The 14,847-nt window shown below is 40.0% G+C and overlaps 1 protein-coding gene across 1 annotated transcript; it reads left to right on the top strand.

The window, feature by feature from the left end:
• The first annotated feature begins 660 nt into the window (after positions 1 to 660).
• LOC102779358 (uncharacterized) lies at positions 661 to 14,822 on the top strand. Its single transcript, XM_035908204.2, has 9 exons — positions 661 to 752; positions 5,068 to 5,207; positions 8,094 to 8,192; positions 8,485 to 8,616; positions 10,730 to 10,816; positions 10,909 to 10,950; positions 11,053 to 11,115; positions 11,816 to 11,891; positions 12,005 to 14,822. The coding sequence occupies exons 1-9, from the start codon at positions 683 to 685 to the stop codon at positions 12,409 to 12,411; spliced, it is 1,116 nt and encodes a 371-aa protein (XP_035764097.2). The 5' UTR covers positions 661 to 682; the 3' UTR covers positions 12,412 to 14,822.
• The last annotated feature ends 25 nt before the right edge of the window (positions 14,823 to 14,847 follow it).

Here is a 14,847-nt window from a genome sequence, read left to right as displayed (position 1 = left end):
GATGAGTACAAACAGAATAACAATTTTAAACGAAGGGAATCCTTTTGTGGTATGATGAGGGATTACATAACATCGCAATTAATATTTCATCTACTTATTTCTGAAAACATATCTGTCTGATATGTTTGTAAACTTTTATCCTAATCTTTCCTTTGTTTTCAGCATTTGCTCTTTTCTGACTTCTCTCAACCACCCTTCCTGCAGAGTTTTTCAGAGAACCTCAGCTGTTATTTTAAGAAAATACCACCCAAATCTGTCCTTGAGGGAAAAGCATGACCTCACATTCATCCCCTGAGAGGGAAATTACCATGAACTGTCTGTCCTTCCTATTAGACCTTCTTCAGTCTGCATGGATTCCCATGTAATTGGGCCTCCCAGCGGATGTTAATATATCACCAGTGAATCTGCAGCCTGACCTTTGACTCCGAGATATTGCAGACAAGCCAAGCAGCAGAGAGAGAGCAGAAACACACTCTGAGCAGGTGAGGTGGATCAAAGGTTTTAGTCTTCTGCTTTTAGATTCAAAAAATCTACAATACTACCAGAAATACTAGAGGGATTGTTTTACAAAATACCTTTGGTTTTCAAATTCTGTTTTGCAGCCAGCAATTGTGACGGGCTCACTGTTTTCACGGGATCCTCTGTCCTGCTTGCCTTGATTTTCTAAGCAGACGTCATCGTGATGGAGACACAGCAAACGGCTGGAAGTTTTCCTGCGCTGAGCCAAACCACTGTCACAGCAAGTATAACAGGTACAAGTGTTTGGTCTCAGCTGACCATAAGGTTCAAAGTTAATAATGTCAGTAAAGAGTGCTCCCTCCAGAATGACGCAAAGCTACATGAAAGGCTAACAATGCAAAGCGTGGCTGTGCTTAGACTGTAAGCAAAGGCATATTTTACTGCTGTTCAGTTGCAGTGTGTGCTAAACGCCTCTGACTGAGTCTGGCTCTGGATCTATTTTCATCCAGGCTCTTCAAACTGTTTCCTCTAATCGCTGCACATTTGAAGCAGATACATAAAGCCTCAGAGACTAACTCAGTTCTCAGAAGTTATCTTCAGCTTTCACATCAGCTGCCCAGGTGAACTCCCTTCTGCTTGCTTTTTTTTCCACTGGCATTGCATGTTGTGGCACACAGAGCTCATTTCCAGCTGGGCTATTTTGGGCTCAGCTGCCAAGATTCTGATCTTTATGGGATTTTAAAACTAAACACCAGGAATGAACCTTTAAGTAAAATGAAAACCGTATGAGCTTTTAAAAACAGACTAACAGTTCTGCCAAAGAGCCACTATTTACTTTAAGTTAGTGGGTCTAAATTGCACTTTCCGTGCATAATATAAACAGCGCTGACAATATCACAGTATGTTTGGCTGTTAGTCCTAGCACAGTGAGTTTGTTGAGATTTGATGGGAACTGAAAGCTTTTGCAGGTGACGCTTTGTTTTGTTCTTCTGTTATGTCCTGTTCCAGCTGTGGGAGAAACATATGAGCTTACACGGTGGCTGTAAATCATGTGGCACATTTCCAGCTGCAAGAAGCTTTCATGTGAAGCGGATAAATGTCTGTTTATGAGGTGTAAATTTCAACAGTTTAGGCGTTTCCATTTGCAAAGCAGCTGTGTGGTCAGCAAAATGACGGACCGTCAGAGGAACTTTAATCTCCGACAGTAGATATTACATAATCTTTTTTAGAGACGTCTTTGACACATTAACTGCCATCAAGAGCAATCATGATTTTATGAGAATATGATCACTTTAGACTGTAGCTCTCAAATAAAACCCACAGCCACTTTATAAGGTACACCTCTTTAACTGTTCGTTAACACATATCTATTCAGCCAATCACACGGCAGCAGCTCGGTGCATTTTAGCAAGTAGACATGATCAAAATGAACTGCTGAGACTCAAACCGAGCATTAGGATCAAGCAGAAAGGTGACCTATGCGACTTTGAATGTTGGCGCCAGATAGTCTGAATAATTCAGAAACTGCTTATCTACTGGGATTTTTCCCATATGGTTTTCTCTGGAAAGGAGAAAATATCCATAGAGCGGCAGTTCTGAGCAAAAGGGCCTTGCTGATGACAGAGGTCAGAGGAGACTGGTCAGATGCAAAGGGAGCCAAAAGCAGACTCCAAAGGCAGGCGGGAATAAAACACAAAACACTTGAATGATGGCTAGTTTGCGATCCAAAATTGAAATCTGTGAAAGAAAAACAAATGTAATCCAACTTACTGGGAATAAATGGAAGAAGACAACAGAGACTCAAAGACAAAAAGCAAAAAGAAGACAGCACAATAAATACATAAAGGGTTCATTTGAGGAAATAGAAACAGGGGGGAAATGAGACAGCTGAAACATGGATAATGACACAAAGGACGTGAAACTAAACGCAAGGACACAGGAGACAAATGCATACACACAATAATTTTACACTAAAGGAAACACAAGAAACTCTTTTTTTTAACTAAGAGCATGAAAATAACTAACAAATCTTTTAAATAATCACAACCTTGGAAAAAAACTCAAATAAAGAAAGCTTGTTACATTGTTGCGTACAGTAGCTTGTTACAACCAAGCTACTGTACGCAGAAGAGCACTGAACTTACAGTAGCAGACCACACCTTGGAGCCAAGAGCAGGAAACTGAACCACAGTTCACACAGGTTCACCAAAAACAGACAACACAAGACTGGAAAAACATTGCCTGGTTTGATGAGTGTCAGTTTCTGTTGCAACACTCACATGATAGGGTCAATATTTTGCATAAACAACATGAAAACATGGGGCAACCCTGCCTTATATCAACAGTTCAGGCTGCTGAAGAGCTCGCTGATGTTATGGTGTGGGGGGATATTTTCTTGGCACACTTTGGGCCCCTTATTACCAACTGAGCATCGTTAAACAGCCACAGCTTACCTGAGTATTGCTGCTGACATGTCCATCCCTTTATAACTACAGGGTACAATGATGGATTTATTTTAAACTGGTTTCTTGAACACGACAATGAGTTCTTGGTACTCAAATGGGCTCCACAGTCAGCACAACAGTGCTACAACTGACCTAAAGCAGCTCTGCACCTTTTGTAGTTAATATTTTCTAGACAAAGTGCTTTACAGTTTCAAATAAAACACAAGGCACAGAAACTCACAAAGGTTTTAAAGCCATGTGAGTTGCATCTGATCTGGAACAAAAGCAATTTCTGAATAAATTTGCAATTAAGATTTTCGAGAAATGCAATGTCTCAGTGATTCTGACTTTAATCAGAAGAAAACTATGTCTTAAATTAAAATATCTGCCAAGTTGCGAAATATTCCAAAACTTTCACTCATTCGAAGCGTGATTCAAAGCTCTTGGGAAAAGATTCCAGTCTACGTTATCAAACACCGCTTAAGTCAGAAGCGGCTAAGAGCAGAAGAGCAAGTGTGATTAAAGGGATGTCGGACCCTGAAGTGAATATTGGGTTTCATGGGCTGTAAAGTACAAAACATTCACAGATGTCTGTTATCTGAGCCAACAGAAGCAACATATTTATAAGTTCTGATGTTATCCAGTTCTCTTTTTTTTAATGATGCTATGACTGCTCAGCACTGGTATTTTCCTACGGTGTAAATCAAAGTACGATAGCCTGTGTTAGCTGGGAAATTATTACCAAGCACCCCGATGAAGGCCACAAGGTGAAACGGGCTGGTCAAGCAGCAAAGTTTATACCACGAGTGTTGCAGGAGCTTCGACTTCTTTAGAGGACCAAAACTACCAAATTCTCACAAGAAAACTATAAATCAGAGCTGATGAGTTCATGAAGTGTGACACAGATTGGTAATTCAACTTCTATTTGCCAGTGTAGCTATAACTTCTAAATGTCATCCACTGTAGCCGTTTATAGCTGGAATGTGTGTCTTCAAATGAACACATAGAAATAAAAAATGATAAAAGACTTGCACACACGCTGGTGAAGTGAAAGCTCCTTATTGAAAGAAACCCAACGCACCTTTCCTAGAGGCCTGAGCATGTCAGTGCAGGGGTTGATCTGACCGTGTCAGCAGAAATAGTCCATTGACAACAACAGAGCATTTTTATACCAACGTTACTGAAAGCTACCTGGACAATTCTGCTAACATGCTTCCTGTTTTGTCGTGACGCACTTTGTGATCTTTGTCTCAAAAGGTCATATAGAAATAACATTTTACTTACTTATATTGCTTAATTTATGTCACCCATAGGGCATGAGTGGAGACTGAGTGGAGAGTCAGTCATGTGCTATGGGCTTCACGCTCACCAAATGTCAGCCCAGCTAGACACTGGGCTGGTTTCTGGGCTGATCTCTTGGGAAAAATATCCTGCAGTCCAGCATCAAATCAAGCCACCAGATAGCTGCGGCTCCCTAAGCCTGAATCTGCCAGAGGTTAAAAGGGAGTTTTTCCTTCCCACTGTCGCCAAGGGCTTGTTAGAAGGGTCATCAGCAGTTTTCTCTGTATTATTGTCGATTGTTTACTTTAACATATAAAACACATTGAGGCAACTGTTGTGATTTGGAACTATAGAAATAAAACTGAATTGAGCTGAATTGTGTTGTTGCTTTGTGTCGGTCTGTTTGTGTTCACCTTCGAACTAAACAGTGACTAAAATCCCGTAAAACTGTTACGTGACGCAAATGAAGCCGTTTAGGAGTCGACCTTTGCTACAGTCACACTTTTGCATTATTGCTAAATTACCTGTCTCATGTCGGGAAATGGGTTGAAACACTGACTCGGCATCAGTTAGATGCTTGCTCTGCAGTTTGCTTACACACAAGGAACGCCCTGTGTAAACATACTCATGCTTTTAGATACATACACACAAATATTTGCTCATATAAACCACAAATACTGCAATCTTTGTAAACACATGATTTGAAGGCGTGCGGACATCAAATACACAAATACACATAGGTTTTAGTGAAATTGTGACACACAAACATTATCCTAAATCCGTTAATTAACCAAAATATACACATGTAAGAATTTCCGTGCTCTCACACAAATTCATCCTCATAATAATTTGACCCTTTATGTCCTCTCTTCGTGGTTCCCAGGGGCTACCATGGTATCCATGGATACTATGTCTCGTTTCCACGGGGAAGGAGTTCGCTACAAAGCCAAGCTGATTGGCATGGACCCAGTACCTGACGCCATCGGAGAAAAGATGTGCAGAGACTCCATGATGAAACTAAAGGTAGTCCACCGCCAAAGTAAACTGACTTCTGTCTGCTCGTGATTAAACTGGTTGATTTCCTGTAAGCTCAATCTTCATTTTTTCACTTTATCAGAGAAAAAAAATCAAAGATAAACACCAGACGTTTAATATTTCATGACTGCTGAGATTAATGTTATCATTTGGAGGATTTCACAGACCAATATTTTTTTTAAGCATCACAGCAAAAGTATTTAAAAGCTACGTCAAGATCTGAGAGGATATATTTTTTCTGTCCTTCTGTCCATTTCGTTCAGCGCTCAGATGTCTCAATATCTAATGGATGATTTGCATGAAAGTTATCACAGACATTTTTGGTTCCAAGATAAAAATGAAAAATAAGAAAGTCCTTGTGGTCTTGTGGTGACCCTTCCATCTAAAAAGAAAATAAAATCTTTAAAGTAAGTTAGGTGACAAGCAATAGAAAAGAAAATCATGTGCTATACTGTACTTAAAGATCCCAATCTTAAGTATTCAGTAGTGTTGACAGTTAGAACTTACTTACTTTCTTCTGTTTTAGTTTATTAATCATAGACTGCATATAAAAGAAGGCCAAAGCCACTACACCGTTTGGTTTACTGACTCCGTTTTTGACTTGAGCTCTGCAGGTCATTATAAAGATCTGCCTTGCTTTTAAAGTGAAAACAAAACATCACACGTGTTAAGGTTAATTTACACCTCAGAGCCCTACTTTAAAAAACTGTCACAGCGAAAGAAAATACATTAAACTGGCGGTTCAATTACAACTCAAACATTACATTACATTACACATAACATTACAGCTAACAAAGGCAGCTAGCCAACAAAGAAGAGCCACTCAGTGCTTCAGAGACAGAGAGTGAAAGTGGACAGTGTATCCATTTTTTTGTTTATTAACATAAAACCCATCTGTGAAGCCGGGGGCAGTACAGAAAGGACTCCCTTAGACTGCTTTTTAGTTTCAGTTTCCTTGTTTTCCACTGAGATATCAGTGTTATTAGTTAGCTAAATGTAAGTCTTTTAGCAGCAACACATCTGTACTGGCATGTGACGGTGCTGCACAGGCTCTAAAAACGAACTTTAACCACTTAAATCCAGCTCCATGCAGAGTATTAAATCTATGGTTATTTTTAGAGGAAGCCTCTATGATGTAAGTTAACACGTATTGTTTCATGGACATTTTTTATGCACAGTCTATGATATGAGTCATACGTAGGAAAAGCTGCTGATTGCTGTTTGTTTCAGTGGAAGAGCATGCATCAGTGAGTTCAGATCTTAAAGTTTTTCTTTGTGTTCGAGTTTATTTGCTAACTACAAGGTTTTAAATACTCACAGACTGCAGACTGAAAACTGTCAGAAACAGACTCGATGTGTAGTTTTTGGACCTTTGTAGACCTTTCTGATGGCATTTGAATTTGACAAAGCATTATTATTAAATATTTTTAAAAAGAAACTCTTCCTTAACACAGTTTTAACCCTATGTTTGATGAATGAGCAGTTTGCTTGTTTTTTCAGAAAGAAAATGAGTTGTGGGAACATTCCTGCTGTGGAAAAATGGCTTGTAATGCCTCTGACATCCTGTTGACTCCTGACGTGTTCTTCTAATCTCAAAGGACTTTGCATGATGCAGTGAGAGTTTGTTTGGAGGAGCGCGCCACAGCTTTTTTAAAAAGGGGGGAAACAATAATAAACGATAAACAGACACGGTCCACGGGGAACGGACAGAGCGAGGTCACAATCACTCGAAATTGTAATCACACTTGTGCGACGTGTCAAGACCGTCAGTGTCACCATGCATCTAATGTAGTGCGAATGACTTTAAACTGCATTCAGCGATCACACACACACTGCTTTGAATATAAATGTTTATACCATACACAATACATTACAACACAGTTAGAAGAAACACACTACAGCAGTGGTGTGAGTCACCGATCGCAGTCACAGGAAGTATAAAAATACAGACGGCAGGAGCCAAACCACAAATCACTCAGCAAATAGAATCAAAGAGTGAAGTTCGTGCAGGTAACTGTGGAGTAGCTCAAGATGTGTTTGACACAGATCTGACTGCTGTGAAGGCCAATTCAGGGTTTCTGGGTCATTGTTTGAGGGCAACTGCAGAAGAGCAGCTTTGCATTTGAATTCTGTAAGCTGTGTACAGTACTGTGCAAAGGTCTCGAGCCATGCCTGATATTTGTCAAGACCAGTTTTAAAAAAACGCGAGAACATCTGGCTGCTTGGAAGTGTGACTCAAGACTTTTGCACAGTATACTTGTTGCATGTTTTGAGACCTCTATATGTTATACGATTTAAATATAATAATTTATCAATAAAATTTGTATAATGTTGAGAAGAGGACACCTTTATGAAATATAATATAAAAAGCAACGTTCTGCTGTGAAACCTGCGAAAACCACCCAAACCACACACTCAGCAATAGCAAAGGCAGCTTCCAGTAGGAAAAAGTGCTTAGAAAACCTACCCAGATCGATTAGGACTGAAACAGATCCACTGCCAATGTTTTTGTGGCTGTAAATCATGGATTAAAACAATTTCACAAAGTAAACCATCAAAGAAAGCACTTGCTTTTTTGTTAGCAGCAATAATCTGTACATCGTGGTTTGTAAGGGGTCCTTTCAGCGGACCACTTCCGGCTGTCCCGGCATGCTTACTGGTGGTGTTACATCAATCGTAGACATAATGACTGTGAAATACGTCAGAACTGCTCTGTCGGTTAATTAGTTTAGTTTTACTCCTTAATGTGAGATTCATCTCGCTTTTTATGTGTGCTCTGACTTATCTCATTGGAATATATGTCTGTCATTTCATGTTTACTTCTTATTCAGCTCACCTGTGCTGTGCTGTTGTGTGAACGTGTGTGTGCTAAAGGGCTTTGAGGTAGCAGGAAGGAAACAGGGAATCCACAAGAGGAGAATTTGGTTGAAAATTTCCTCCAGTGGCTTGAAAATTCTGGATGAAAGGACCGGGGTGAGTCATGCAAGGGATTTCCCAACATGTGTTGTGTTGTCCTCAAATTGTAGCACCCCCTTTAGGTTGATAGTTAGTCTTAAAATGACTGTGATTCTTCAGTGGACAGTTCATGCTTGGATTGCATAATAAAAGTATTTTATTACACTGCAGTTTTTTTTCCAAAACTGTAAAATCTTAAGAGATGGAGAAGATATTTACACAAGCGCTGAGGATCAGTATCATAAAGCTGTTCTTATTTTGGTGGTTAGAGTTTCTTGTATAATAAATAAAAGATAAATCCTTATTTCAGGCTGTTCTTCACGACCAGGAGAGGAGCAGGATCAGCTCTTTGACCAAAGATGAGTCTGACCCCAGAGCTCTGGCTTACATCTACCAGCATCAAGACAACTACATCCTCTTCTACATCAAGATGGCCAACCTGGTAACAAAACACAGTACTAAAGCAGAAACAGGTGGTGTTATTAAATACTGCTAATATTAATGGTAAATGGCCTGTATTTGTATAGCGCTTTAGTAGTCCCGCCTAGGGACCCCAAAGCGCTTTACACATCCAGTCATCCACCCATTCACACACTGGTGGAGGCAAGCTACAGTTGTAGCCACAGCTGCCCTGGGGCAGGCTGACAGAAGCGAGGCTGCCATATCGCGCCATCGGCCCTTCTGGCCAACACCAGTAGGCGGTAGGTGAAGTGTCTTGCCCAAGGACACAACGACCGAGACTGTCCGAGCCGGGGCTCAAACCGGCAACCTTCCCATTACAAGGCAAACTCCCAATTCTTGAGTCACGATCGCATATTAATGCTAATACTGCTAATACTGCTAATATTGCCACATAACATATAAACATTTAATAGATTATTATATAAAAATGAATTATTTAATAAGTCATGTATAAGCAAAAGTGTTTACCATAACTCCTCCAGTGGGCACATATAGCAAGTATAGTTGCATTGCACCGCAATGCAATTTAATGCTGACATGATTTATCAGCATTATTTAACTTCATTTAACCATCAAACCGTCCATTCTCTTCAGCTTATCAGGGTCACAGCTGTCAATAGTGAGAGGCGGGGTACAGCATGGACCAGTAACCTTCTGATATATTAAAAAAATTAAATGAAATTCAAATGAATTCAATTTTATTTATACAGCGCCAAATCACAACAACAGTCGCCTCAAGGTGCTTTATATTGTAAGGTAGACCCTACAATAATACATACAGAGAACAACCCAACAATCATATGACCCCTATGAGCAAGCGCTTTGGCGACAGTGGGAAGGAAAAACTCCCTTTAAACAGGAAGAAACCTCCAGCAGAGCCAGGCTCAATGAAAATATAAATTTTCATGCAGGAGGCATTTTTGTGCAATTTACTGCTCACAGTAGCAGTGCATGTTTGACAGATTCAGTCTGGACGGAAGAGAGAAACCTCAATTTCTGTGCAGTGTATTTATCTGTGTAGCATTAAAGTTCATTCTAAATAAATACAGTTAGCTTGCTCGAGCAGCATTCTAAACAGCTGGTCCGAAACTGTTTTTATCATTTACGGAATATTTCAAAATTCAGACTAATGGTGTCAAAGCCTGAACTTGAGATGATTATTCATGCTTTTATTTCCTCCTGTTTAGACTACTGTAGTTGTGTCTTTTTACTTGTTTTAACAAATCAGCCTTAAATCGTCTTCAGACTGTGCAGAATGCTGCAGCCCGTCTCTTAACAGGCACCAAGAGAAGATCTCATATTACTCCAGTATTAGCCTCCCTTCACTGGTTGCCTGTAAGTTTTAGGTTTCACTTTAAAATTTTAGTTCTAACCTTTAGGGCCCTACATGGTGAAGCTCCCCAATATTTATCTGACCTGCTGAAACCTCATTCATCTTCTCGAGCTTTAAGCTCATTAGATCAGAGACTGCTGGTGGTACCGCACACTCGTTTTAACCCCCTCGAGGCAGGCGTTGCCAATTTGCAACAGTTAAAAACTAACAACCTGATTACCCCACAAATATATTTTATGAGGTTTTTTTTACTCAGAAGTACCACTGCAGGACTTGATTGTGCATTAGCAACAAAAAGTTTAATTTGAGCCTGAGAGGGTTAAAACTCGTGGTGATCGTGCCTTTCAGACTGTGGCACCACAGTTGTGGAATTCTCTTCCACTGTCTCTACGCTGCACGGACTCCCTTGATTCTTTTAAAAAAACACAGCTGAAGACATTTTTATTTAGAAAAGCATTTCAATAATTTCCTCCTATGTTTTTTTTGTTTTACATTGCTGTTTTATTTACTGTTACATTGTTTTATATTTCCATTTCTTGTGTTGTAAAGCACTTTGTGATTTTTATCTGTGTAAAGCGCTATATAAATACATTTTACTTACTTACTTACATTCTCCTCAAAACAGGCATGCAAAGCAAACTTTAAAAAGCCAGCTCATCGTGAACGTGAATGATTGTCACTATAGTTTGTTTTGCATGTGGCTGCATTGGCCTGTTAAGAGTTTGTACAGCAGTAAGATGTTTTATCTGTTGTCTCTCAGGCACATCCAGTGTTCCTCGACATCCAGGAAGTTTGTCAGCATGTGGACCGAGAGATCTCGCAGCAGCCTGCAGAGACACCAACACAAGTCAGAAAGAAGGTTTTTTTTGTCCCTGTGCTTTTGGTTGGTTTATTTGTTAGCTTTCACTCACCACTGTTGGGGTTTTTCTTCTGTTTCAGGGCGCTTCTTTACTGGTTCTACACAAGAGCTCAGCAGCAGAGGTTCATTATTTTTAATCATCGTCACTTTTTCTAAATGAAGGCGATCCCAAATTTAAACAAAATATTTCTGTGTTTTTATACGTGGACTTTCTTACTTTACAGGAACCAGCTCTTGAAGATCTGTTCAGCCCACGGCCAGATGTTTCATCACAGCAGACAAAGCAGGTATAAAACAACAATCCAAGTTTTTATGTGAGATAACAACCATATTTCACATGAAACAGCTGACAAAAGCAAGTGTCCAAAGTTGGGTTGAAATGGTAGGAGGCTAAGCAGCAGTGTCTCCCAGTTTCCGGGATCCTGAAGTTGTCCCAGATTAGATATGTGATCTCTTCAGTTGGTTGTGGTTTTACCCTGGGGTCTCCAAACCTCCAAAGGGAGGCTTGTCCAAACTCCTCGTCCCCTCTCTCAGGCTGAGCGCAGCCTGCCTGAGGAGGAAAGTCATTTTAGACACTTGGGTTCATGACCTTACTCTTTTGGTTGTTCGTGACTATTTTTAGTTTACTTTATATTATTTTCACAGTTAGTTTCTTTAATAAATTGTGATTTTATAGTGCTGTATGTATACATCTTTCTTGTATACTTGTATATGATATTACTTGTATATTATACTTTTACAGGTGCTCAGTGTGTTTAAGTTTAACTTTTTAACTAAAGTCTAGCTTTTATCCTAATTAATAATAATTTTTTTCACCCCAGTGTCACTTATTTGTTTAGTTGTAGCTCATTATAATAGCTTTGGTGCAGCATTATGGAATCTCCCAAAATAAGACGATTGTAATACAACTACACTTCTGTCTCCTCACTTTTAGGTAACATGTAGGTGAGAATTTATATTTTATTCTCTCCTTGTTTCTGCCAGCAGCCCTCGTCCACCAATGAGCTGATGGAAGTGTTTTCGACCCCACTGGAGGAGCCTCTGGCACAAACTCAGATCCCAGGTATCAGTAAACATAAGGACGCTTTCCTCTTAAAAACAGCTGATTTTTAATAACAATACACCTCATAGTGTAGCGCTTTTTGAAAAACAAAAACTATTTTTCTCCTCCGTCAGAGCCTCCACAGCAACAGCAAGTGCTCTCCAGCTCGCAGATTCTCTCTATGTTCCCCACACATCCTGTAGGTGGCTCTCCATACTCATCTCCCACATACCCTCCAGCCAGCATGCCTTGGGGCCAGCAGGCGCTTCCAGGAAACCAGTGGGCGGCCCCGTGGCCCACTGCGCCTGGCAACATTTCACCATGGGCACCACCAGGTGTCACAGTATCCCCTACATTAAGCCAGGCTCCCAGCATGGCCAACCCTCTGCCGGGTTTCATGATGGCAGGAAACGCAGCCCCTACGCCCTCTGGTGTTAACATCTACTCCACCCCTTTAAACTCCTTAAACTCCACCCCTACAGGAACAACAGCAGCGCCGCTGTCAGTCTCCTCACCCTTGGAGAACCCCTCCCTCCTTTGAAATGAGTGTAGAAATATGAATTTATTGAGTTCATGTTTTGTTTTTAGAATTTTTAGTAAAAGAAAACACCACCACACACCTACAATGAAGCTCTAAATTATAGCACCAATATTCTTATATCATTCATTTTCTTATATATTTAACTACTTCATGGGCTCCCATGAGATGAGAGGTGGACAGGTTTCATGTCCTTCACAGGGGCTAACAGAGATAGACAGACAACATTTCATGCTCATATCCACACCTACGGCTGATTTAGAGTCACCTGTAAACCTAAACCGACTCTAGAAGCCAGAGAGCCCATAGAGAACCACACAAGCATGACCATGAGCACGCAAACGCCGCTCAGAAAGCCCCCAGACTGAGCCTGAATCCTCTTGCTGTGAGCCAACAGTGTTGACTCATCCACCAATATTGTAAACTGAAGTACAGTTATGGTACAAAGTTTACATCCACTCAACATGGGCATGAATATTGTGGTAATTTGGAGGTTTTAATCATTTATTTGAACAAGAATTGCGTGCACAAGTTTGAATTTATTTTGGGGGTGGGTTTCAAAAATATACATATACAACCATTAATATTTGGTGAAATATTCCTTAGCAGGTTGCACCTCAATCAGACCCTTTTGGTAGCCATCATCAAGCATTTGGCATAATTCTGACTGGACATTTGACCATTCTTCTTGGCAGAATTCATAGACTTCAGAGTTCAGTTAATTTTGTTCGTTTCCTGGCATGAATCCACCTGTTGAGTGTAGTCTGCATATTTTCAATGGGGTTTTCAATAGGTCAGGGCTTTGGGAAGGTCATTCCAGAGGCTTTAGTTAGCCTGCTTTATCCATTAGGATCATTGTCCTGTTGGAACATCCAGTTGTGTCCAAGTTTCAAGCGTCTAACTGTTGATTAGAGATTAATTTGATGAGCTCAGAGGTAGTACTTCTCCTTCATTATTCAATCCACTTTGTGTAATGTACCAGTACCATTTGCAGCAAAACAGCCCCAGAGCATGATGCTACCACCACCATGCTGTACCAACACCAGCTGGTACAGTGTTATTAGGCATGAAAGCCTCACAAACATGCCTCTTGTCATTTGGCAAAAAAGCTCAATCTTTGTCTCATTTGACCATAAAACTTTTCTCCAGAAGCCGTTTGGCTTGTCCATGTGGGCAACTGCAAATTTCAGCTGAGGTTGAAGTTGCCAGTTTTGGAGCAGGAGCTTCTTTCTTGATCAATACCCTCTCAGACAGCAATACTCACTTTACTGTGGACAGTGATGCTGCTGTTCCAGACGTTTCCAGTTCATGGCAGGCTTGAGCCTTTTCCTTTCATCTGAGGGTGACAGTTTGGGTCTTCTTTAGACCTTCACAAAGGGATGATCCTGGAATCTCAAGTTAGAAATGCCCCATTAAACGTCTGGAATAGCCTTCAGAAAGCCCCGACTTTAAACTTCTTGAAAAGTTTAAGGACTACTCTTAAAATCCAGATCTTTGAACTCTTGTAGCTCAACATGGCAACAGCAAATAAAGAAATAAATATTACAATACTATTACTAAGATTAATAAAAGCTTAAACAGACAAACTGTACAATTTTTATTTCTAATAAATATGTAATAAAATTTTTGTGCTGAACAGTGAAATCTGTCAATAAATGCTCAGAACTTCCAACTTTATTTTTTCATATAATTCATTCAAAAATCCTGCAGTATGTAAATTTCAAAGTAGCTTTCAGGTAGATGAATAGATTGTAGATATGAGGACTTGATGTTGATCACTTACTATGTTCAGTTTTGTAAACAGGACTTTTTGAAATGGACTGTTTAAGCATTTGATTTGTGAAATTTGCTGATATCAAATGAATTCCAACTTTCTGTCTTGTTAAAAGGGATTTTGGGGGTTTGGCTGGTTCACACACAATACTGTGTTTGGGGAAGTTTTTTCTCCTTCTAAATCAAAGTTTGAGGAAGTCTAATTTACACAATATAAAATCTTTTTAAGAAACTTGTGGCTTCCTCAGATTTTGGCTATGAAAAGACGGCTGACTACATGACGTGTACAAGATGAATAAATTACATAACGTACGAGGAAACCCCGCTCTTACTTCACTAAAATTCTCGTCCTTTCATGTATTTTTCAACATCTCCTCGTCTTATCTAAATAAGGTTATTTTATTCTTTCCTGCCTTAATTAATTTGCTTTTCTTCACTTCATGCGCTCCCACACAATAAAACACAAAGAGTAGATCAACAAAAGCACACAGTGAGATTAATGCCACACTTTGTAAGGCCTGGTTGGATGTTGTTGTGCACATTATGATAAGGCTGACCTTTCAGGGCGAAATGAAACAAAGTGGTGCACCTATTATTTTCTGCTCTTATTCTTATGTTGTGTCACTATCAGTCACCCTCTTGCCCACACTGAATTGCAGAGCATTT

Source organism: Neolamprologus brichardi, chromosome 15 (genome assembly GCF_056152115.1).
Source record: "Neolamprologus brichardi isolate AB-2024 chromosome 15, ASM5615211v1, whole genome shotgun sequence".
Taxonomy (NCBI): Eukaryota; Metazoa; Chordata; class Actinopteri; order Cichliformes; family Cichlidae; genus Neolamprologus; species Neolamprologus brichardi.
Note: the sequence above shows the minus strand (reverse complement) of the source record. Positions and strands in the feature narration are given on the sequence as shown.